This window comes from Lithobates pipiens, unplaced genomic scaffold (assembly GCF_037356315.1).
Source record: "Lithobates pipiens isolate NorthernLeopardFrog02 unplaced genomic scaffold, aLitPip1_a1.2 Scaffold_19, whole genome shotgun sequence".
NCBI classification, from domain to species: domain Eukaryota; kingdom Metazoa; phylum Chordata; class Amphibia; order Anura; family Ranidae; genus Lithobates; species Lithobates pipiens.
Genome location: NW_027507764.1, coordinates 291,236,517 through 291,262,717, shown reverse-complemented (window position 1 = coordinate 291,262,717; position 26,201 = coordinate 291,236,517). Strand labels below are relative to the sequence as shown.

The following is a 26,201-nucleotide window of genomic DNA, read 5'->3' as shown; positions in this document are numbered from 1 at the left end:
GTTTTACTGATAGGATAAAAATCCTGTTTCCTGATTGAACAGTACAGGACACAGACTTCTTTAAAATCATTACGAGGATGGGCAAGCAATGCCAACAGACCCACATAACAAAAAAAGATCAAGAAGGGCTTGACAAACACCAAAAGCAGCTTGTAGCACCACATGCCTTAAAATGGCATCAGAGGAGGCCTGAACAGCCAACTGTTAGAACTCAAACATGTGAGCCCAGGTGGCAGCTTAGCAAATCTGAGGAACAGATTCCCCAATGAAAAGTCCATGTACTGTAGCATAAACACATCTGGTGTGGCCTTAAAGAGGAACTGCAGTCTGCTTACATAATTTGTAATGAAAACATCTTTGCCATTCTGAAGCTTCCCTCCATAATTTTGCAACCGCTTTGCATATTATTTTATACATACTGTGATTTTGTACTTGTCAAATATGCTCCCTCCACCAAGACTGGTTGCATCCATTTTAGCGGTGGCTAGCTGAAGCTGCTGCCTGTTCACTTCCTGGATTTACACAGAGGCACACCTCCAGCTCTGCAGCCCTGCCGCTCTCATTGGCCCTCTTATAACTCACCCCTGCCTTCCTGTCAAACTCTCTCGAGAGTAAGAGAGAGAGATGTGCATTATGTCATAAACCTAGGCTTTTTACCAGACAAGAAACGGGAAGTGGGGCGTATAAAGATATTTACTGGCAGAAAAAAAAATTACTACCCAAAGTTAAAAGAACAAAAAGGCAGAAGATTTAATAGATGAAAAGTTGAAAAAAATGACTGAAGGTCTTCTTTAACAAAGAAGGGAGGCAACCTATCCTTTAGAATATAGGCTTTAAAGTGATAAAATCTAATTTTCTTTCCTATAAAAATAACAAACATGTTATACATACCTTCTCTGATGCAGTGGATTTGCACAGAGCACTTCTATGATCCTGGTGCCTCCTTCCTGGTTAGTGGCCTCACAGCAAGCAGCTTGCTATGGGGGCACCCGAGTCAAGTCACAGCTCCCTTTGTTAATTCAGACATGGAGCTCCAATTCAGCACCGCCCCCCTCTTCCCTGATTGGCTAGCTGACTTTGACAGCAGCGGGAGCAGATTTACTGTATCTGATTTGTCTAGCAACAGTGAAGTGAGAGGCAGAGTTACCCTTACATGAGCCTCCATGAAGAACAAAAGCAGAGGTTGATTTCCTAAAAGTGGCAGTATCTGAATTGTAATCTTTCACCGTGTGCACCATATCCAGACAGTGGAAAGAAATTTCCTTAGGATGTTTTGGAGCATAAGAATGGAAGGACAGTATCCTGCTTAAGGCGGAAGCCAGAGACTACATTGGGAGGAAAAAGACCTTTAGGCCTTGTGCAACATCAATAAAAGCGCTCTACAGGATAAAGGCCTGTAAATGAAGAGGGACTCCTTGCAGAGGAGACAGCCTTGAGAAAGGCCAGTATATGGGTGAGGTAAGACAAGGGAATATCCCTGATAGGTTAAATAAATCAAGTGGTGTTGCACACTGCCTACGCAAAAAAAAAAAAAAAAAAATTATATATATATATATATATATATATATATATATATATATATATATATATATATATATATATATATATATATATATATATATACACACATACATACAGTTGTGCTCATAAGTTTACATACCCTGGCAGAATTTATAATTTCTTGGCTATTTTTCTGACAAATGATAACACAAACTTTTCTTTCACTCATGCTTAGTCCCTCCTAGATTGTATGCTCTAACGAGCAGGGTCCTCTGATTCCCCCCTGTATTGAATTGTATTGTGATTGTACTGTCTGCCCTAATGTTGTAAAGCTCTGCGTAAACTGTCAGTGCTATATAAATCCTGTATAATAATAATTGATTATAAATGGCTTCAGCCATACACTATCAACTGTGTTTACTCTTTTTAAATCCTAATGAAAACAGAAACTACCCAAATGACCCTGACCAAAAGTTTACATACCCCATTAATTCTGTGTATTGCACCTTTAACATTAATGACAGCTTGAAGTCTTTTATGGTATTTGTGGATGAGGCTCATTATCTTCTCAGATGGTAAAGCTGCCCGTTCCTCTTGGCAAAAAGCCTCCAGTTCCTGTAAATTCTTGGGCCATCTTGCATGAACTGCACGTTTGAGATCGCACCAGAGTGGCTCAATGAAATTGAGGTCAGGAGACTGAGGTGGTCACTCCAGAACCTTCACTTTATTCTGCTGTAGCCAATGACAGGATGACTTGGCTTTGTGTTTTGGATCATTGTCATGTTGGAATGTCCAAGTAGGTCCCATGTGCAGCTTCCTGGCTGATGAACACAAATGTTCCTCCAGGACTTTTTGAAAACATTCTGCATTCATCTTGACATCAATTTTGACCAAATTTCCAGTGCCTTTCTAGCTCACACATCCCCAAAACATCAGTGATCCACCTCAGTCTTTCACAGTAGGAATGGTTGACTCCTCTCCAAATGAAGTTTATGGTTGTGGCCAAAAAGCTCAATTTTGGTTTCCTCACTCCAAAAGACCATGCCAGAAGGTTTGAGGCTTGTCTCTGTGCTGTTTGGAGTATTGAAAGCGGTATACTTTGTGACATTTGCGTAGTAATGACCCCATCTTTGTTCAAGTGCCTCCATATTGTGCATCTTGAAACAGCCACACCACATTTTCAGAGGCCTGTATTTCACCTGAAGTTATTTGTGGGTTTTTCTTTGCATAACAAACAATTTTTCTGGCAGTTGTAGCTGAAATTTTAGTTGGTCTACCTGACCATTGTTTGGCCTCAACAGAACCCCTAATTTTCCACTTCTTGATTAGAGTTTGCTATTATGCTAATTGGCATTCTCAATTTCTTGGATATCTTTTTATATTCCTTTCCTGTTTTATACAATTCAACTACCTTTTCCCGCAGATAATTTGACAATTCTTTTGCTTTCCCCATGACTCAGAATCCAGAAACGTCAGTGCAGCACTGGATGTAAGATGCAAGGATATGTCAGGAGTCCAGTAACTCATTGACCTTTCAAACACATGCCAATTACAAGTAAATAGATCACAGGTTTGGATGGTTTACTTTAATAGCCATTCAAACCTCTTTGTGTCCACTTTTGTGCAAGTTATCAGGCTAAAATCACCAGGGTATGTAAACTTTTGATCAGGGTAATTTGGATTGTTTCAGGTTTTCATTATGATTTAAAAAGAGTAAACACAGTTGATTGATGTGAGTTGCTGCCTGAACTTGAGAGTGAGAGGCTAAAGGTCCCTGAAACAGAATAGCCAAGGTTTGTCCCTAATGATACTCATGGCCAATTGCTGGTCCACACCAAACTGGAGGAAGGACAGACTACATCCTACAAAGTACTTTCAAGGGTGAAAATTATTTGACTCACACCAGCAAAAGTAGATCTTCTAAGTGCGATCTCACACTTTCAGACTTCAAAATGGTAGGAATCACTGAATCTGAACGGCCCCTGGTCCCTAAAAGACCATGTTTTCAACAGTCCTTTTGAGAAGTGCAACTTTTGGTGCCTATATGATGTTAGACGCATGTCGTAGCTGAGGTACTGTCCGACTGGATTCTTGCAGTATGACCCCGCAATTTAGGGGTCCAGTGTTAAAAGGGACAACTGCAATGCCCCACATTCCAGGTTGTTGATAGGAAAATGGGCTTCCTCCGCATCTCCTGCACCGACATGATGTTCAGGACTGTTGCCTATTCTGACAAGCTGGTATTCATCCTCAGGAAATAGTCTGCCTAATCCCAGCACCAGGCTAGAAATCCACCACATTAGAGACTAATAGGGGAGAGGGTAACTACAGCAGAGGAACAGTATATCAATGACCCAACACCGGATAAACTTAGGAACAACAAAATTATCGATTAATGACTCTTAGAAAAATAGAGAATAAACATCTCTTCCAGAAACAATTTGCCTTTGGAGAGGGGGAAAGTGTAGGACGTATGCTGGCACAATTAGTTAGGGTAAACTCCCCCCCATCCGTTATACCCACGATAATTATAGGAGATGGAAGGGTATCCTCATATACTCCAGAAATAGTGGGCAAGTTTAAAGAATATTATGAGGACTTGTATAGATCACAACAGGAGGAAATGGGGGATGAAATGGACAGCTTTTTCAGGAATCTGAATTTCCCCTGTCTTGATGAAACAGATAGAACTGAGTTAGATAGACCTATAACGATAGAGGAAATACAAAGGGTCACTATTGAGATGGAGCAACAGAAATCCCCGGGCCCAGATGGACTCTCGAACGAGATATATCGGCAGTATGGGAAGGTATTGCTTCCCGAGCTGTTGGGGGTATTGAATTGGTCATTAATGAGGGGAGAGCTCCCCTCATCGATGATGGAATCCACCATAATCACCATACACAAGGAAGATAAAGACCCACTTGATCCTGCCTCATATAGGCCTATCGCTTTATTAAAACACTGACATAAAAATACTGGCAAAGGTCTTTGTCGGCTAGGGTGAACAAGGTTATACTGAAACTCATCCACCCTGATCAATCAGGTTTTATACCCGGAAGAACTACTAGCACAAATATAAGGAGGGTATACTTGAATCATCAGGTCCCTACGGATGAGAGTGGAGAGAGGGCTATTTTGTCTTTAAATGCCGCCAAGGCCTTTGATAGTCTTGAGTGGCAGTATCTCTGGAGACGGCCCAATTTGGACCGGGTTTCATGAAATGGGTAAAAATGCTTTATAGAGCACCAGAAGACAGAGTAAAGGTGAATAATGAAAAGTCCGATAAATTTAGACTGGTGAGGGGGACAAGACAAGGGTGTCCCTTGTCACCCCTCCTCTTTGCCATTGCAACTGAACCTCTGGCCATTGCCCTGCGGTCTTCTGCTCAGGTGAAGGGTCTTAGAAGGGGAGACTTGGTACGAGCAATAGGGAAGAACAGGATATTAAGGGTGAATTTCCTTCCTGTGGAAGAAGGAAATTAAATATCTAGGCATAAAATTGGTAGCCTCATTAAGGAAAATCTATGAGATAAATTATATTCCACTGCTGGATGAAGTAAGAGAAGACACGAAAAAAATAATGATGAAACCATTGTCCTGGTTTGGCCGGATAAACGCCATTAAGATGATCATACAATATTATACAAGTTACAGATGTTACCGATGTATATCCCTCCAGTCTATTTCAATATCATTAAATCCTTAATAATTAAGCTCATTTGGAAAAATAAGAAACCTAGAATAGCCTTAAAAGTATTACAATTGGGAAAAGAGAGGGGAGGTTTAAAAGTACCCGATTTTAAGAAATACTATGAATCTATACTATTAACACGGGTGGCGGAGTGGACAAAACTAGATAATGAAAAGAGATGGGTGGCAATAGAACACAGCTCTGCAGAGACACGATTAGGAAAGGAAATTTGGATACCCCAAAACATAGCTCACTAGGACCAACAACACTTTCACTTACAAAAAACGTCTTTAGAATATGGGATGGAATTCACAAACATAATAAATGGAAATACAATTCTCCATTAATGGCGTTAAAAGAAAATAATCTATTTCCACCAGGGAAGAGCACTATGGGAGGACATTGGATTAGAAGAGAAGACATTCAATTGAGACACATAATAAAAGCAGGTAAAATAATAACCTTAGAAACACTACAGGAGTATATGGATATAGACGGATGGCGGTACCTCCAGCTCAGACATTTTGTCACATCATTGCCACAACCGTTGAGAAGTGGAGAAGACCTTAATGCTCTAGAGCGGATGTGCGAAGGGAAAATAATAAGTGTACTGTAAATATCTCACAGATATATAAGATGGTGGGAGGAATGGATGAGATGGGGGTACCTACCTATATAAAAAAATGGGAAGAAGAAATAGGACCACGAGGGGAGAAAGAGAATATAGAAAAAATTTTGCACTTAACACACGGGACATCTAAAAATCTTAACATAATAGAAATTAATTATAAAAGCCTTGTCAGGTGGTATAGGACACCAGATATGACGACGAGATATCAAGATCAACCCGGGACATGTTGGAGAGGGTGTGGACAACAAGGGAGCGTGGCACACATTTGGTGGGAATGCCCAAAAATGTGAATGTTCTGGAGGGAAATATTAGCTTTGATAAAAATAATAACAGGAACTCAGGTACTAGATAACCCTTGGACATGTCTCTTCCACGGTACAAACACCCCAACCCAAAAGTATAAAGAGGCCATCATAGGACATTTAATAAATGCGAGAGCTTGATTCCAAAAAATTGGAGACAGGTGGAAAATTGGAGACAGGAGGGAATGGATAGAAAAAGTAGAGGATATTTATAGAATGGAGGGACGGGAAGAGGACAAGGAGAGTGGAAATATAACGAGGCAGTAGGGCTATAGGTGGTGGGGGGGGGGGGGTAGGATGCTTTCTTTGTATATAATGTTTTATATTTTTTGTATGGAAAAAATGTTAAATATAGAATAAAAAAAAGAAAAAAAAAAAGAAGGGGAGACTTGGAAGAAAAAGTGGCATTATACGCGGATGACCTACTGTTATTCCTTGGCGATACACAGGATTCCCTTCAGAAAGCTATGGACATTATTAACAAATTTGGCCAAATTTCCGGACTTAAGATAAATTGGGAAAAATCTAGCCTTCTGCCAGTAGATCCTCTGGGAAGCCCCTTGCCTGAGGAGGTGACCCAGATCCAAGTAGTAAGTACATTTAAATACCTAGGAATAAACGTATCTAGATACCCTCAACTGTACACTGCAGATAATATAATTACGTTACTGAATACATTTAGGAGGAAGACAAAAAAGTGTGGAAACGCCTGCCATTATCTGTGGCAGGCCGCTGTAATTTAATCAAAATGATATGAATGCTGCAGCTTCTCTATGTACTGCATAACTCCCCAATTTGGTTATATAAAATGTGGTTTCAAATGATAGATATGGTGTTCAGGGAACTGATTTGGAAGGGTGGGTCGGCAAGAATTCGATTGAGTACTCTGCAGTTACAAAAACAGGAAGGAGGAGTAGCACTCCCACACCCCTTTAGCTACTTCCTCGCGTCACAACTCCAGTATATGGGGGGGGGGGGTGTAATTTAGAAGGGAGAGAGGCAGGGAGAAAAATGCTCCTACAAAATACACCACATGACTCAATAGTGGAAGCTCTGGAGGCAGGATCCTTCCTATTAGGACTCCCTACTTTGAGTTTAATGACGAGTGTGGGACACAGCGAAGGCCATATTAAAATACAGAGGATTTAATGAGTATACCCCCTTATGGAAGAATAGTAAATTGGGAGAACTGCAGAAGATGGGGACAGTAAGAGAATGGGAGAGATGTGGAAAAAAATGTATCGCTCAGTTATACCAAGATGGTGCCCTGAAAACCTTTCAGGAACTGAGAGATTAATTTGCTCTACCAAATAAATCCTTCTATAAGTATTTACAGGTCAGGCACGCACTGGAGGAGCAGTTTAGAGGGAGGACCTTAGAATGGAGCGCAATCCCAGTTCTTCAAAAAATAATTAATGCAGAAACAGGAAAAGGTTTCATTTCAAAAATATACCCACATATAAACAAGGGGAGAATGGGAGGGATAGAGACCCCTATGTACAAGAGGAAGTGGGAAAAAGATGTGGGAGATATCTCCGAAATACAATGGAATCGAATTCATGAACTGGCTCCGTTGGTATCACTCTCTCCCTCTCAGAGTATGTGACATCTGTTCTTATTTTATAGAACCTATTATACTCCTCGTAAACTTTTCAATTTGGCCGATGGCCGGATGCAAGCTGCCCCCGGTGTGGGGACATGGAGGGAGACATGATTCATATGTTTTGGAGATGCCGAAGTTGATCCGCTACTGGACGGAGGTGACAGGAACCACTGATCGGGTTTTTGGAACCTCCACCAGGATGGAGGCGAAGTATTGAATCCTGGGATTCGTTGAGGGAGTTGGAAACCTGGGAAGCAGCCAGACGGCGGTCCTGAGATGCCTATTTCAGGCAAGGAAATTGATTGCCCTAAGATGGTTGTCGGTTTCGCCTCCGTCCGTTAGAGAATGGATAAATAGCATGAACGTGGTAATTCTTAAAGAGAAAGCGTTATATATAAAACAAGAGACTTTAAAGAAATATGACAAGATGTGGAAACCTTGGTGGGATGCCAGAGGGATATGTGAATAATAATAGTGTGAAAAATAAATATTTTAACGATGAAAAGTGACCCAATAAGAATTAAAATAAGAGGGCAAATGAAGAGGGTGGAAGTGTGCGTGAATGGGGATGGGAGGGAAGATTGATAAAGTGGGAATCTAGATTACATGGAACATCAACTAGGATGGCTCATGATACCAATGCCCTCTTAGGTCACCCAAGATATGAATCATCCTTTTTTATATTTTTTATCTGATAAGGTGATGGGATGGGGGGGGGGGACTGAGGGGGATGTTCAATTTTGATGTATTTTGTAAACAAAATAAATATCTTAATAAAGAAATAAAGTTAAAAAAAAAAAGAAATCCACCACATTAGAAAGGGTTTGGCTTTGGTGTTCAGGTGGTCCAAGGGACAGAGTCCATATGTCCCATGGCCAGAATGTTGAGTTGCAAAGATCTGCAGTTAAACTGAGCATATGGCACTGAGTAAACTGAGGCCAGCATTACACCCAAGACCCTCATGCATGCAGGTATGAAGGGCTTCCCCAGGGCTCAAAGAGGAAGAGAAGTTTGTCCTGAGGCAGAAAGGCCCTGGATGAATTTGTGTCAGACCCAGGTACTCCAATCTGTGAGAGGGACCAGCAATGACTTCAGGAGGTTGAGGATCAAACCAAAGCTATTCAGAATCTATACAGTCTTTTGGAAGTTGGCTAATAGAGATGAGCGAGAATTGATCCTTTAAACAGGAGATCATTCAAGTAGCCTACAAAATCCTGTCATCTTCTTGATACACATTTATTCAAGAAGGAGCCAAACAGATGTTCGCATTTAAAGGGTAACTGCTCAAGGTGTTTCTTTCAAGGGAGCTCAGGTGACAAGCACTGAAGCCAAAAGATCCAAGGCATGTGTACAAAAAAAAGGCTCACCCCAAAGATCTGTATCTGCAAAGCCAATCACTTAGTGTAATGCTGAAGACAAAGTTCTAGCTGAATATAGATAGAGGGATCCATAAGTATGGAGCCAAGGTTCCAGGCCATATGCTTAGAACAGAAAACAAGGGACTGACAGAGTGCCATAGACACAGTTGTGGGCTGCATGCCAGAGTACTCCAGGGCAAAGTATCCTAAGGAGAGCTTCTAACCTTTTATCTACTGGATTTTTGAACACACGCTTTATCTCCACTGGGACCATGAGGGTCTTGTTAAAGAGGAAGTAAACCCAGATGAGTTTACTTACTCTTTCATTCCCTGCAAAGGTAAAGCATAATGGACTACTATGCATCGCATAGTAGTCCATTATGTGTCACTTACCTGACACAGGAGCCAGCAAAGTCACCGCTGTCCCCTGTAGTTCAGCGCATCCATCTTCTCGGTGGGTCTCGCTGCTCCGCCGCTGTCATTCGGCGAAGCCGCGATGACGTCACTCCTGCGCATGGGAGCCGCCACTCGCGGCATATCGCCGTTGACCGCGTCGTGCTCAGTGCCTGTCTTTCAGCAAATATCTCCTAAACCATGTAGGTTTAGGAGATATTTCTTGGACCTACAGGTAAGCCTTAATCTAGGCTTACCTGTAGGTCAAAGTTGGTTGTAAGGGTTTACAACCACTTTAAGGTAGGAAATGGCTGGATCTACCACATGAATTGCATAACCTAAAAGGAAAAAATGTGGGTGCCCTTTAATAGACAATCAGGAAATATCAATACTTTTAAATGCATCCATAATTAAAGTAGAACTATAGACTACCAATATATATATAAATATAAAGTATTTGCCGCAGCATCTAGAAAGTACCCGGTAAAGTCTCACAAATATAGGCCAAAAGGTGTAAAATTCTCACAAGATTTGACCAGGTTCAGTCACCTGCATGCATTCTAATGCTTTATCATGCCTGGAGTGGTCCAATATAAGCAATATTGTATATACCCATATATCCTAAACACTATTGATGTTTACTCACCATGCTTACCTACAAAATCTACAAATGAACTAAAATATGTGAATAAACTTGAAAATGTGAGATGTTGCAGTTAAAAAGCAAATACAATTCTATAATGCAAGCTATTTGTTTTGGTTATCCAATGCCTCTGCTTTAATAAAAACTGATTTAATGATATAAATAACAGTGCCAACAGATGAGGAAAGCATTAGTAATGTGCCTTAATTGATTTATATAGCTCTGCTAATATTATTCAGAATGCAAATTTGTTATCCATAGGCAAAGCTCATAATGTTAATGACATATGTACAGAAAAAAAGAATGGCTGTAACAATGCACGAGGGGGCTGAACGCAATCATTGTGACTGTTCCCAATTATCACCACTGCTTCCTGTCCTTCAAATTAACTCTATATGGGAAAGGAATAAAATCTACAATGCAGACATTTATAATCCATTTCATAAAAAGATTGGCTTATGAAGTACATGCACACACCCCCAGCCCCAAGAACAAAACCTCAATCCTACCTTGAAAGACTGCTTTATTCGACAAACCCAGAGCAGGCACAGTAGCACCTTCGGGAAGATTGGTGTTTTCCTGCAATAGCAGAGCATCGTAAAGATCAATAAATGTATGAAACAATCCACATGTAATTGAATGCGCTGACTTTTTCTACAAAATGTTAGCTATAAGTATTGAAACCTACAGTATATAGCGGTTACCATTTTCACTATATAAAAAGAGGTAGTTCTATGAATGGTAAGTAAAAATAAGCCAAAAAATTTGACATATTAACCACTTGCCGACCAGCGCACGACGATGTACGTCGACAGAATGGCACGGGCAGGCAAATGGGCGTACATGTACGACCCTTTAAATTTGCTGCCCTGCCATCGGGAGCGCGCCGCCGGTGGTCGGGACCCCCGTGAGTCCGGTCGCAGGACCCGCGGATCGTCTCACGGAGCGGGCGAATGGAGAAGTGCCGTTGTAAACAACATTTCTCCATTCTGCCTAGCAACTAGTGACGCTGATCTCTGCTCCATGTGATTGGAGCAGAGATCAGTGTTCACTAAATGAAAGCCCAACCCCCCCCCCCCCCCACAGTTAGTAATGTCCGATGGGTCCCCCACAATGTCGCAGTCACAATAAAAATCGCTGATCGCCGCCATTACTAGTAAAAAAAAAAAAAAATAATAAAAAATGATTAATAAAAATGCTATAAAACTATCCCTATTTTGTAAACGCTATAACTTTTGCGCAAACCAATCAATCGCTTATTGCGATTTTTTTTACCAAAAATATGTAGAAGAATACGTATCGGCCTAAACTGAGGGAAAAAAATGTTATTTTATATATTTTTGGGGGATATTTATTATAACAAAAAGTAAAAAAATAATGCGTTTTTTTCAAAATTGTCGCTCTATTTTTGTTTATAGCGCAAAAAATAAAAACCGCAGAGGTGATCAAATACCACCAAAAGAAAGCTCTATTTGTGGGAAAAAAAGGACGTCAATTTTGTTTGGGAGCCAGGTCGCACGACCGCGCAATTGTCAGTTAAAGCGGCGCAGTGCCGAATCGCAAAAAGTGGTCTGGTCTTTGACCAGCAAATTGGTCCGGTCTGAAAGTGGTTAAACATGAATACTAGCACCTAGGTCTAATGGAGGATTAGGCCTCTAGCAAACGGATGGTGAGAGGCATAAACAACGCTAGGTGTAAGAATGTCACAAAAGTGAATTTCTGTACTAAGGCATACTCTTGTAATCCCAGATGCATTTCCCAAACTCAGAAGTTTTACGTTCAGGAAATATGCTTTACACATATGTATGTGTGCATAAGGCCTTACACACTTTTATTTGGGATAAATGATATTGCTGTGTGTGTAGCACCAACTAAATTCTTGTCTAGGAATCAAATAGAAGAAAAATATAAATTAACTTAAACTTGGTCTAAAATGGCTGATAGCAAAACAGAAATCAGTAGCTCACTCATCCACAGCAAATATTAACCCAAACTAGTTGCACAACAATTCCAGTGCAAGCAAATAATATAAAGACCACCTACTGAATTGTAACACTGCTAAAGACGAAGATTTTCTTTGTGAAATGGCAACTCTTGTATTCATGCACTACTAAGCAAATATTTAGAGCCCATTAAAACTTTTGGGCATTTTATCATATGCTACCCCAATGAACAAAGCTAATTGTAGCAATAATTTGTTTTGAATGGCAGCGGGCCACGACACACAATCTAGGGCAGTGGTTCTGGTCCTCTAAGCGTACAATTTTAAATCGCATGGACCAACATGAATTTTACATGCTCAGACATCCCAACCAGCAAAAACTCATTTTAGGGAGGTGGCAAACTAATTTCAGGGAAGTGGTGCTCCGTGCCCTCCTCCCTCTGAGAAAGAGAAGTGGGGATGAGAAAGAGGGAGGGGATGAGAGGTGGTTGACCGAGAGGGGCGCTGAGAGGGAGAGAAAGAGGGAGGGGGCTGAGAGAGCCATTCTCATCCCTCTCCACAATGTAACTCCATCATCCTCGTTGTTCTCCGTAACTATCTTCATCCCCAATTTCACTCTCCATAATCCTCATCCCTGGATTTTTATTACATATCTATGCTCAGAATCTCTCTCATTCCTCACTGCTTTGTAACCCAGCCATTCTATCCTTGAATTCTCTATGCACTCTTTCCCAAGTCAAATTTCTATTATCGCCACATGATCCATCATCATCCCTCTCGCCATCATCATCATCCTCATCCCTCCAGCAGCCTCTATCTTCCCCTATCTTTCCATAATCACTGTTCATCCTCATCCCCACCTCCCTTACCCCTGTACCTTCCCTCATTCCTTACAACAGAGGAGACTCTCCTGATGTCAGGGTGTATGCCTGTAGTGTAATGTGGTGTATGATGTCCAAGGCTGAAGCACACTTGCCTCCCTCCAAGAGTTGTGCACCAGCGAAGGCATGCTGGGTGTCATCTAATCTGAGGCCGGCCACACCCTCTCCACGAGTTCCGCCCAATCACAATGCAAGCCTAGCAGAAGGCTCCACCTTAGGGATGTCCTGAGTAGGATCAAGTGCCCAATCAGCTTCTGGGGAGAAGAATCAGTGTCCCCGGGCTTGTGAACTCTGTGGCTGTAGTCTGTTATTTTTCGGCGGCTGGTCCATCCTGGCGTCGGGGCACCTTGGTGCCTCCCCAAGACACCTACAATTTTATTATACAAAAAAAAGCCCCAGTACAAAAAAGCCGAGCAGGGTACTCACATGGGTTAGGTGCATTAAGAACACCAATCTGTAATGTGCCTTAAAACGCTGGGTTTTAGTTGAGGTCATATGTCCATTCTCTGTGAAGCAGACCAGCTGCTTCCTGAACTGTCCTGCCCCCTCACCTATGCGTGAGGATACAAGGGGAATTCGTATCTTCCTCAGGGGGATGCATCGTAATGCACCTAACCCATTTGAGTATCCTGTACTGGGCCTTTTTGTTTGTACAATAAAATTGTGTTAAAACGGTATCACGCTATGGAATCTCTTTCTACCGTTTGTATATGAGGACACAGCACCAGTGAGCAGTTTGGATCCATACAGATCATTTAGAATCCCTGAGGCGATTCATATACGCGTTTGAACAAACTTAATTGCGAGGTCACACGCTCTAAAGTGAGCGGCCATTGCCCCAGGGTGGGGAGCACCTAAGCGTGGACACGTTTTCACATTTTTATGAAGTCATCATTATACCTTTTATAAGGAATAGATACCGTTTATGTTAGACTGATCTGTGTTTGATTAAAACGTCACTGTTATATGCACTATAGCACTTTATAATTCAACTTTGTGGCACCATATATATAAGTTTGCTTATTTTTATTTTGTCTGTGGAATGTGACACTTAACACAGAATTTATCATAGCAATCAAAAGACTATATACAGTTTTGGAATACATTATAATTTTTGTAATTTTATCATGATTTTTATTATTTTTTTCTCATTATTGTAAAGTTGTCACTTTAAAATTGTTGGAACTAAATATCAGTTTCTATTTATATTGTTTCACACGGCTTTATGAGACGTGATCAGTGCTAGCAGCTGTCAATCATCATTAATGCTGCGCTAATTATATTTGTATATATATATATATATATATATATATATATATATATATATATATATATATATATATATATATATATATATATATATATATACACACACACACATTTTTAAAACGGGTAGCTCACAAGATCCTCATAGTTTGTTTTTAATTATAGACCATGGTATTTGTTCTATCACCCACACCTGCAGGCCAGCAGTGGATTTTGTATGAAACTCAGCAAAATGCCATGGGACACTATGTTTAGCCTTGCCCCCTTCAATGAGTCTTCTATGTTGGAAGAACCTCTGACTAAGAGGGCAGATGGTGCGGCCAACATATATCAACCCACAGGGGCAAGTGAGTCCATAGACCACAAAGTCTGATTTACAATTGAAAAAGTTGTTCAACTGCTAAGTTCTACCCTTCGTGCAAAAGGATTTCTTTCCATGTTGGACAAATTGACAAGTTTTGCACAAAGCCTTTCGGCACTGGTACATGTCCACAAGAGGTAAAAGGACCAGAGGACTGGGACTGACGTGAATGGAAAGGGGGCGGGTGAGTTCTATATCACGAGGTGGTAAGATGGATTTCCGTATCCAAGTGAATACTCTAGCTATCAAAATCATCTAGATCTCTTGAATTTTCCTAGCTTAGTTTTAATAAAAATTTTCTCTGACGGTTTTTCTTTAACACATTAAGCCAGGAAAGGGGGATAGTAACTTTATGATTAATAATATCCTGAGCTAGTTGCTGGGCTTCGTGAATGAATTTCTCCAGCTGATGTGGTCTGTGCTGAATTAGAACCTCCATCCATTTGGATGTACAAAATGTGGATATATTTTCCCATTCCTTTTTGTAAGCAGTGTCAAGGTATGGTCAGTCCTTGAGGACTCAGAGACCTCTAGGTGAAATTTTTGTAGAAATATATTTCTCTAGAAAGAATCTATCCCACCATTGCTGGTTGGTGTTCTTAATGATTCTTTCACGATGTTGGAATTCCCCACACAAAATCTGTCTGGTTTTACCAGTCAGTGTAACATTATGGGAGAAAATAGAGGAAGTGTAGTATATAAATCATCTAAAGTATTATGTCTATAGGTTTCTACTTCTACAATAGAACCACTCATACCAATGGTACAGAAAATGCCAGGAACCAGATCTGTGGGCCCATCGGTGGTTCTCTTATGCAGGCCATACACGGTCGAATTTCGAACGAATTTTCTTTTCAAAATCAGAAAATTTGTTTTTTTTGTGATCCGATCATGCCACCCTTGATTTTCGAAATTCGGCCGACCAAGCCTTCAATTTCACCTCATATTGCTACAGAAAAGAATTTTCTTGGCTGGGAATCTTCTTTTCTCTCTATAAATTTTCTTTTATCTCCGTACATTTTCTTTTATCTCCGTACATTTTCTTTTATCTCCATACATTTTCTTTTCTTATTACGTTTCTCGCACGATTCTCCCATCATTGATTAGAAAATCGTTAGTTTTTCAAAAAATTTCCAACATGTCCGATTCCTCAAATTTTATTTCCGCACGAAAATCGGCTGTTGCTGCAGCCCACTAATGGTGCGAAATTCATACGAAAATTCTTAGATACGATTTTCGAAAGAAAATTCTTTCGAAATTCGAACCGTGTATGGCCGGCATTAGTAATCCTCAGAGGACTACTCAGAAGCATACCACTCAAAATCCTACCTATCCCTCTCGGACATTACCATCCAATGTCACCCATTCAGGTGATACTACATGCCCCACAGAATCACATAATCTGCCCTGTGGACATATCTGATCCACTTACAGCTGTTGGCTCATCCAATGACATCCAGTCTCTTCCAGTGGTTAGCATGCCAGCAGTCAATAATTCCAGTCCACCTCCACCCCCACAGATTTATCTTTTTTAGTTCCCAGTCCTCCTCCAGCCAACTAAGGGAGTCTAACAAGACTCGTAGCCACTCATTAAAATTAGAAGAAAAGAGGTTTAACCTTAAATTATGTAGAGGGTTTCTTACAGGAAGAGCGGCAAAGATGTGGAATTTCCTTGCACAGGCGGTGGTCTCAGAGGGGAGCATCAATAGTTTCAAGAAACTATTAGATAAGCACCTAAATGACCACAACATACAGGGATATACACTGTAATAGTGACATATAATCACACACATAGGTTGGACTTGATGGTCTTTTTTCGAGCTCGCCTACTATGCAACTCCTAAAAAGGAAAGCTCACAGGAGAGGCTGCAGAGGAGGACCAAGTATAAAAAACAAATATTCCGCAAGCTGTAAAGATATTCAACCTCTCAACTCATAACCTATCCAGTGCTGACTTGACTCTACTAATTCGAGGACTCAACTTCGCTACCATCAACAAGCCCAATACCTTTATGCTGGTTAACCACTTCAGCCTCGGAAGATTTGGATGCTGAATGACCAGGCTATTTTTTGCTATTTGGCACTGCGTCGCTCTAACTGACAATAGTGCGGTCGAGCGACGTTGCATCCAAACAAAATTGATGTCCTTTTTTATTCACAAATAGAGCTTTCTTTTGGTGGTATTTGATCACCTCTGCGGTTTTAGTTTTTTTGTGCTACAAACAAAAGAATAGCAACAATTTTGAAAAAAAAAACTTAATATTTTGTACTTTTTGCTATAAAAAATAGCCCCATTTTTTTTAAAGCTATTTTTTTCTCAGTTTAGGCCGATATGTATTTTTCTACATATTTTTGGTAAAAAAAAAAAAAAAAAAAAAAAAAAAAAAAATCGCAATAAGCCTATATTGGTTTGCGCAAATGTTATAGCATCTACAAAATAGGGGATAGACATATCTTTTTATTATTATTTTTTTACTAGTAATGGCGGCTATCTGCGATCTTTATTGGGACTGCGACAACATGGCGGACACTTGACACATTTTTAGGACCACTGCCGTTTGTACAGCAATCAGTGCTAAAAAATTCACTGATTACTGTAAAAATGTCACCGGTAGGTAAGGGGTTAACACTGGAGGGGCGATCAAGGGGTTAACTGTGTTCCCCATTTGTGTTTCTCACTGTAGGGGAAGGGGACTGATCTAGAGGAAGTGACGGATACTGGTTCCTAGCTAACAGGAACTCACCCCATCTGTCATGCCTCTCCTCACAGAACTCCGTTTTGTCTCTCGTGCCCACGATCGTTCATGAGCATCGGCACCACTGCTGTGCAGCAGACGCTTGCCTGCTATCCCGGACCCGCGAGGGGACATTTAATTACGATGGCTCGTGGGATCGTGCCTGCCTGCCACAATAAAATGATGGAGGCTGTTCGGCAAGGGGTTAAGGATCTCAACCGCTATATCCGCAATCTCACTCTCAAGAGATGCTTTCATATAAAACAAATTAAAGAAAAAACTGCTTCAAATTCCACAGATTCCCTACCCTTTATACCATCTCCTAGCACTTTTGAATTTTACACCGATATTATTGACTATAGTCCTACACAATAGATCCGATTACATCAAGGAAGTTCTAAGACATCTGACAAGGCCACGTATACTAAACTTAAAAAAAAAAAAGACCTCACCTCTGATTTTGTCTGTGAAGTCGCTACTTTAGTGCAATCAGCCCTCCAAGAACGAATTAGCAACAAAATAGAGGGCTCTTTTTTTCGTAAGGATTTCAAAAGTGATCAAACCCCTCACTTTTATCAATTACCCAAGATTCACAAAAACCTGACAGCACCACCTGGCAGACCCATAGTAGCGGCTATGGACAGCGTGATCACTGGGTTCAGCCAATATATTGATCAATACCTTCAACCGTTAGTCCATCAACTACAATCTTATATCAGATCCCTGTACCAATGGTAACCTTCGTATCGGTGCCTTTCTTTAGATGTCAATCCGCTTTATACCTCCATTCCCCATCAATTTGGTCTATTAGGTAAACCTCTCAAAACAGTAAGAGAACCCATTGATCAATCCACCAGATTCATAACCACATTTCACTACCAATACTAAAAGATGGAAAATAGCAACCACTGAACCATTTTGCAACAGGACCCCCATTTAAAAAAAACATTCTTCCAGGCAAACTCAGAGTGACTTATAGAAAGGCCCCCTGTCTCAAAAACAAGATAGCTCCAAGTAAACTGAAACCTGTTCACGTCAGTCCCAGTCCTCTGGTCCTTTTACCTCTTGTGGGCAAGTACCAGTGTCGAAAGGCTTTGTGCAAAACTTGTCAATGTTTCCAACATGGAAAGAAATCCTTTTGCACTAGAATTTACCAGTTGGACAACTTTTTCAATTATTCATCAGACTTTGTGGTCTATGGACTCACATATGGACTTATATCTCCCATAAGACCAATATATCTTTTTAGTCCTTATGTATGCATACGTAGCACTGACCCCCAAAGGAGCTGCTGATAATTGGTTGGGCCTGTACTCTGCTCTCTTACCCCCAATGATTAGGCTCAACCCGCTTAACACAGCCGACCTACAGGCCCTTTCAGGCAGGCCACACGTCCCAGCAAGAGACAGAAAGTGGCCATGCTGGGCCTTTTATTACCTACCCAGCATGCAGTTCAGCCACTCAGTGTTGATGGGTAGGTGAGTGGGCATTGTGAGTAGGCGAGTCCTTTCACAAAGTAAAACAATTAAGTCACTTCCTGATTAGCTGTTATGTGAAAGTTAAACAAGTCTTTTCCATTGCATACCAGTAGATGGAGCCAAATATCAATCTATTAACATGGTCCTATTAATAGCATTGCATGGCAAAAATTCCAGCGCTACACATATAATGTAGAACCCTATGATAACAACTCAATAACAGTTTCTCTGGGCTATACACTGTGTATTCAGTTAATTGGACTAGTTAATCTTTTGATACGTGTTTGTGTATGTTATGCATACATGTGTGCAGATGCAATCCTGCTTGTGTATATGTGTGTGCATGATTATATACGCATGTATATATGTCACTATATTGGAGTATGGTCCACACCGGACAGGTGACCACAGTCACCTTCTAGCGGGTTCACTAGAATCTATTAAGTCTCTAATTAATTGTTTTTTTGGATTTATTTATTGAGTTGTTCAGGTATATTCTCTGTGTTCAGTAATATTGTGAAATTTTTATATGAATTGTATGTGTTCCCCGTATCATATGTGATGCATTTTATGTCTCCATCAATCATATATGCACACCCAGTGACTCCACCCCTTGTCCCACTATTTAAGACTTCCCCAATCCATCCTTATGCTTAAAAAAGGAGCGTGTGCCACACCACTTGCCGCATAAAAGCTCGGAAACGCGTTGCATGTTATTGACGTCACAGCCCTGCGCCACCAGGTGCCTTCCAAGTCTCGCTCTGGATAAGATCTGACACCTGCACGACCGTTCTTCATCTTGCAAGCTGTGATCAGCGAGGACATACAAGGGACAGCAGCGCTAAGCGCCCCAGCTTTGACAGCTCACCACCTTCATACCTTCTCCTGCATATTTGATGTCCCAGCAGGATTCTACTAGTGAGAAGAGGACTTCATCGTGACCTTATCCACTCTGACCCTGCTCCTGGATGGAATCCAGCTCACCTGTGCGCAAAATTGCTTTCTTTCATGTGAGTTTATATTGCTTTTTTTTAAAGCGTATACTATTTATTCAGAGGTGCTCCTCTCCTTGTTTTTAGCATGATTTATACAACCAATGCTCTGGCTCTCTGCCTCCTTGATCACACTGCTGCCTTATACACACAATGCTCTGGCTCTCTGCTCCCCCTCCAGCATCACGCTGCTGAATCATCATTGGATCGCATTTCCTTATCTAGCAATGTGCTCAAACTCCATGCTCCCTCTCATATTCTGTGATCAGCGCTGCCATTGGAAGTTCCCTCCATCACCTCCTGCTCTCCGCACTAATCTCGGTGCCTCCCTATGAAATCACAGGAGCCGGAACTACAGAGGAGGAATCGTGTATCAGTACTGACAGCGCGCATTGAGAACAGCACTGGAAACAACATTGAGTGGTATACATCTGCCACAATGTTGATTTGCAGCAGAACCCGTGGAGACCACCAAAGTTTTCTCGTAGACCCTCAGTGGCCCAAGGACCACTGGCTGGTGACCGCTGATCTAAGGAATCCAATAAAGCATTAACATTCATTTTCTGGTGGTAGTTCCCTTTAAAATTACCTGCGTCCAAGTCAGGAAAGCACTTGTGCCAGTTTGGGTAACATTACCGACACGTGCAACAAGATCAGGTAGATATTAGTAACACTTTAGGAACCTATTGCTATAGCAGTGACAGATTCTTAAAGAATGACTGCCAATTAACAGAGTAGGAAACTCGCATTATTTAAGACCAGCTCTGAACTGACATACAGAGGTAAGCCAGTACTTAGAGTGAGGCATGTCTGTGCTGGGAAAAGGTCATAAAATGTGACGGCTTCCCGCACAGGGCACTATCTCTGCAACCATTTAACTGTCAGCCACGAGATCCCCCTGTTCAAATGCTAACTGTAAACAAAAGGGCCAGGATATTGGTGATGTCATTACCCAAATATGGCAATGCTCATATCTGGGATAATACAAGTTCACAAGAGAGGCAGACCAGTCTCTATGGTCATAATCGTGGGTGAAGTCTGATGGGAAACAATTTCCCCATTGCGTTTAATTGACAGAGGATAGCAGTGGGCAGATTTGAAAACTGCTATGGGACTCCATGGCAGCTATGGATCCACTCACTGCAGTGTGCTGTCAATATGTTCCCCATAAGGCTCTGGTAACCCTACTACAAAACTCCTCAGAGGGGGCTGAGGTTTTTTTTTTTTGTTTTTGTTTTTTAAATAAAACTAAACCTGTGCAGTGAAAAACAAAAAATTGAAAGGTTACAATTCTCTTCTTAAAAAAAATAAAAAAAATGCTGTTTGTTTTCAGCTCTCATACTGACTTTATTCCAAATTCACTCAATGTGTATTTATTATGGTTAGATCAATGGTTATATCAATTGAAAGCATTATAGCGACAGCAAGGCAGCTAGTACTTTCAGAAGGGGGTCCACAATTGCAACAAGCTGGCATTAGAAAAAAATAAAATAAAAAATGGACTGTGGCTGGAATTCAAAACTTTGAACTTTTAGTCTTAAAAGCAATGGAGTGTCATTTTCTTGATTACATTAAGGAGTGGCACATCACTGCTTTATACATTTTTGTTGTACATCCGTAATCTTATTTGATACTGGAAAAGAACACTTGCAGTAGCTTTACCTTTAAAAACAATATAGTGATGTGATGTCACTATATTGCTTCATTTATTAAGAAGCCAATTTAATTTTCATGGGATAATGATATCACACAGTCCCATGACATCAATTCTTTTAATGGCTACCTCCTGAACTCCGTATTCAACTTTTAATTTATGTAATCAAAATAAATGGAAACAATTTAGTGAAGTAAATGAAGCAGATGAGACTTGAAGGTCGAAGAAAAGTCAAATATGAAGGACGCTTCATGGTTTCAGTTTCAGAAGGTGATGCAGAGGAAACAGAGGCATGGACGCCTATAACAGCTGTCTGATGAGAAACAGTACAGTTGCAAGCTCAGGTTTTAGAAAAAAAAAAAAAAAAAAACGAATTTAGAATAAAAAAAAATTCTATTTAGGTATAAATATGAATTTAGACCATGTCTGTTGCGTTTAATGCGCATGGACACAAGCTTTTTTTTTTTTGCACAGCAGGGACCAAACAACCTTATTGTTTTATGGTGTTCCAGCATGTTGTGACGCATTGCGCTGTGTAAATGTCAGCTATTTTTGCCTGGTGTGTACAAAGACAGCGTGTTGGTGAGAATCAGACCAATGGAAAGTGGTATAATTTTACTTGTTATCGCACTGGGCCTGCATTAAGCAATGGTGTGAATATAAGCATCAATATCGATTGATATGGAGCATGACAGCCTCAAAATGTATGGCTTTCAGCAAAGGACAAGTTTTGTCACGTAATCTTTATCTCAAATTCCATTCATTGCCGAAGACCTTCGTTGTTATGGTCCCTACAGCATGCCCAAACTCCAGTTTCCCCTTATGCTTATCATATGAATGAGAAACAGCTGTCAACAGTAATTGGCTATGTTGAGGAACACTTCTGACAGTTTTATAGAATATTACTTACAGTAATAAAATAAATCAGTCTATGACAGGGCATTTTCTAAGTCAAAAGTTGCCCTCAACAAAGAAATCATATCAAAGCTTATGTTGCTAATGCTCTAGAAATCTTACAGCAACATGTTATACTTTATTATTGCTTTAATTATTTTAAATTCTTTTGTGGTATGTCAACTATGAAAAGGTCACACTTATACATCCATTATAGCCCGGTCTTGATAACAAAGAATACATTGATATACAGTAAATATCTTCATTTTAAAAGGCTTGTAATTCCAAAATACACTTTATAGATTTGTACACTTTAAAAGAGCTACTGGGGGGGGCGGAGCTAGCCGGAGTCCAAGATGGACCCGTAGTAGAGGAGCTCCTGACTCAGCGGGGAAGAAGCGGCTAAAAGCACCCATCCCAATCGCTCATTCGGGCACCCACGGCGGCGATCCAGACCCCCGACAGTCAGGGATCACTCCGCTGACATGCCGGGGAAGAAACGCAGACCGGGAGGGCCAGCAAGGCTCACGGAGTACTTCTCCTATGAAGGGAAGCAAGATGGCACCGGCAATACATCCATGCCGTCCATCACGGCCTCCGGCCGCGGAACGCAGCATGGGAAGCACAAAAGAAGCAGCCCTCCGGGTGATCCGAAGTCCCCACCTGCCACACCGTCCTCAGGGAGCCCGGAGAAGGCGCGGTTCAAGCCGGATGACGCGGATGGCATCCATGAGGTGAGCTCCCTCTTAGACTCAGGGGATGACACTAGGGAGTTGCCAGACTCCATAGACACATTCCCCACTATCGGCCAACCAGTTATGGACACTGTGTTGAAGGAGATGCTGGTATCCTTAAGGGGCTCACTGAATTCAGATATGGTTGCATGCATGCATACATTTGGGAAAGATCTCCAGTCTGTAACTGCTAAAGTGACCCATATTGAACACAGAATGGGGGAATATGCTACAACTATTAATGAGCTGGTTGACGCTAACGAAGCGAAAGATGAGGAGATAGAAGATATCAGAGCTAAAATGGCGGACATCGAAGATAGGTCTAGGAGGAATAACGTGAAGATCAGAGGGGTCCCCGAGTCGGTGCAACAGCAGGAGTTAAGGGAATATGCAGTACAGCTTTTTATGGCCATTCTGCCAGACCTGAAGGAGCTTGACTTCACAGTGGACAGAATCCATAGACTCCCGAAACCCAGCTACCTATCTGACAATATCCCCAGAGATGTCATTCTCCGCCTACATTTTTTCCACACGAAGGAAAGACTCATGCTAGCCACTAGGCAGAAGGACCAGATTCCTCATGAATACTCTCATCTGCAATTTTATGCGGATCTCTCTCACTACACGCTGCAAAAACGCAGAAACATGGTTACTTTGACGAAAGCACTCAGGAATCATAAGATAGGCTACAGATGGGGTTTCCCCACAAAACTGATAGTCACGAAAGATGGCAAGGAATATGTAATGGACTCCATCCCCAAGGGCATGGCCCTGTTGAGTTCATGGGGGATCATTGCAGACACTCAGAAGCTTCCCTGACAGGGCAGTCCCTGTGATGAGCAGGATACAGAATGGCGCACTGTCAACCACAAAAACGCCGGCAAACATACTTGATTGGGATCAGGGATTCTTCACTCCTCCCCCGCTCAGGAGGCATTGTATCACTCCGTAAAGTTGGATACAACTTTTCCCCCAAGTTATTATTACTTGAGTGGCATCATGTCACACTTTTTCACACTTTTGTTACTACTTCTGTTTTTTTGTTTACATGGTTGGTGGCACTTGTCCACTCAGTTTAATGTTGACTCGCACATTATTTTTTTCTTTGAATGGTCAGTCGTCTCTTCCCTCTCAGATGCGAGGCAAGCTTCCATACTATGTCGTCCGAATCCATTAGAGCATCGGCCTGAACAGCTCCTACGGAACCCTCGTTGGCGCAGCGCAACAGTCGTAAGTGAGAGTCGATCCCACTTGGTAAGCACTTTCTCTATAATCACCTTCCATGGCGGTTACATTTTTATCAATCAACGCCAAAGGCCTTAATCGCCCCGCCAAACGCAGGTCTGTCTGGAAAGAAGCCCTCCAAAGGAACTGCGACATCTTGTGCGTGCAGGAGACTCATTTTCAGAGCACTGCGCCTCCAAAATGCACCCATCCCAAATTTCCCCATGCCTTCTTCGCCAGTGCGGACCAAAAGAAGAGAGGGGTGATGGTGGCGGTCAGAGACACTGTCGCATTTAAATCACACAAAATTGAAGAGGACTCTCAGGGCAGATTTTTAATTATGATTTGTGAAATTAACTCTTCACTCTACACGCTGGCGAACATCTATGCCCCCAATGCAGGTCAATCCAAATTTTTGAAAAAAATTATGAAGAAAATTCATCAAGTACTTCAAGGCTCCTTGCTGATCTGCGGGGACTTCAATATGGCTCCAGATCACAAGCTGGACACTACATCACATCCAAAAAGACCTCAACCTTCTCTTCTCCCATTTCTGCGCAAGCACTCCCTTTTTGATGCGTGGAGATGCTTGAACGCCAACGCCAGGGACTTTTCATTCTTTTCTCATAGCCACAAAACATAGTAGGATCGATTTGTTTTTGATTGACAAGCAATTACTGTTTCAATGTAAATCTGCGCAGATCCACGACATAACTTGGTCGGACCATGCTCCGGTGGAGTTGCAAGTGGGGAAACCTACGAATAGCAAAAACGCTTTTATTTGGAGAGCAAATCCCCGACTCCTCCGCCATGGTCCGACCAAAGAATATGTTCAGAAAAGACTATCTGAATTCTTTAATACTAATCTAGGCTCAGTATCAGATCCTTTTATTCTCTGGAATGCCCATAAGGCCTTCGCCAGGGGAGTACTGATCCAGCAGGGGGCTAGGGCTAAGAGGGAAAGGCAGCAGCAGACCTCAGCTATTATTGAAACATTAAAATCCCTAGAGACCCAAAACATGCGACACACGACCCAACCCTTGACAGATCAACTCACGCTGCTAAGAACCGAATTGAGAATGAGCCTTCTGGAGGACTTTGAGAAAGCCTCCAGGAAAATGAAATTGACTTATTACACTAGTGGAAACAGAGCGGGGAAACTGCTAGCGCATAAATTAAAGGGGTACAGACATAAGACCTACATTCAATATGTAACACACCACGAGACACGGGCTAAACTACAGCACCCACAGGACATAGCGGATGCATTCAGTAGCTACTATGGCTCCTTATATAACCTTAAAGACGACTCTACTATAACACAACCGTCCACTACCGCTATAGACAACTTCCTAAGCACGCTTAGCCTCCCCAAGCTTACGGAGGAGCATTTACACATGCTAAATAGTCCCATCACAGGTGAGGAAATCGGCCAGTTAATAAAGGGGCTGCCTCTAAACAAATCCCCGGGACCAGATGGTTTCCCTGGGGAATACTATAAATCCTTTCAAGACATATTAATCCCACATATGGTGGAGGTGTTTGGGTCTGCTGCTGCCTCCTCCTCGTTCCCTCAGGAAATGTTGAAAGCCACTATAATTGCATTGCCGAAACCGGGCAAAAGCCCAGACTCACCACAGAATTTTCGTCCAATATCGCTGCTAAATAATGATGTTAAACTTTATGCTAAGCTTATGGCCACCAGATTAATGCACATCCTCCCTGAGTTGATCGACGTGGATCAATCGGGATTTACTAAAGGGAGGCAGTCCTTCGATGCTACTAGGCGCCTGATCAATGTGATCCATGCAGTTAATAAGAGTGGAACGCCTTCTCTGCTCCTTGCCTTGGACGCAGAGAAGGCGTTCGATAGGATACATTGGCAGTTTCTGTCTCGGGTGCTACGAGGGTTTGGTT

General features: G+C 41.6%; 1 protein-coding gene across 1 annotated transcript in view; it reads right to left on the bottom strand.

The window, feature by feature from the left end:
• ELP2 (elongator acetyltransferase complex subunit 2) overlaps nt 1-26,201 on the bottom strand; it is a 373,658-nt gene that overhangs the window by 81,777 nt on the left and 265,680 nt on the right. The window contains exon 14 of the mRNA XM_077492004.1: nt 10,633-10,702. Coding sequence (XP_077348130.1) covers nt 10,633-10,702 — 70 coding nt within the window. The remainder of the gene's footprint in view (nt 1-10,632; nt 10,703-26,201) is intronic.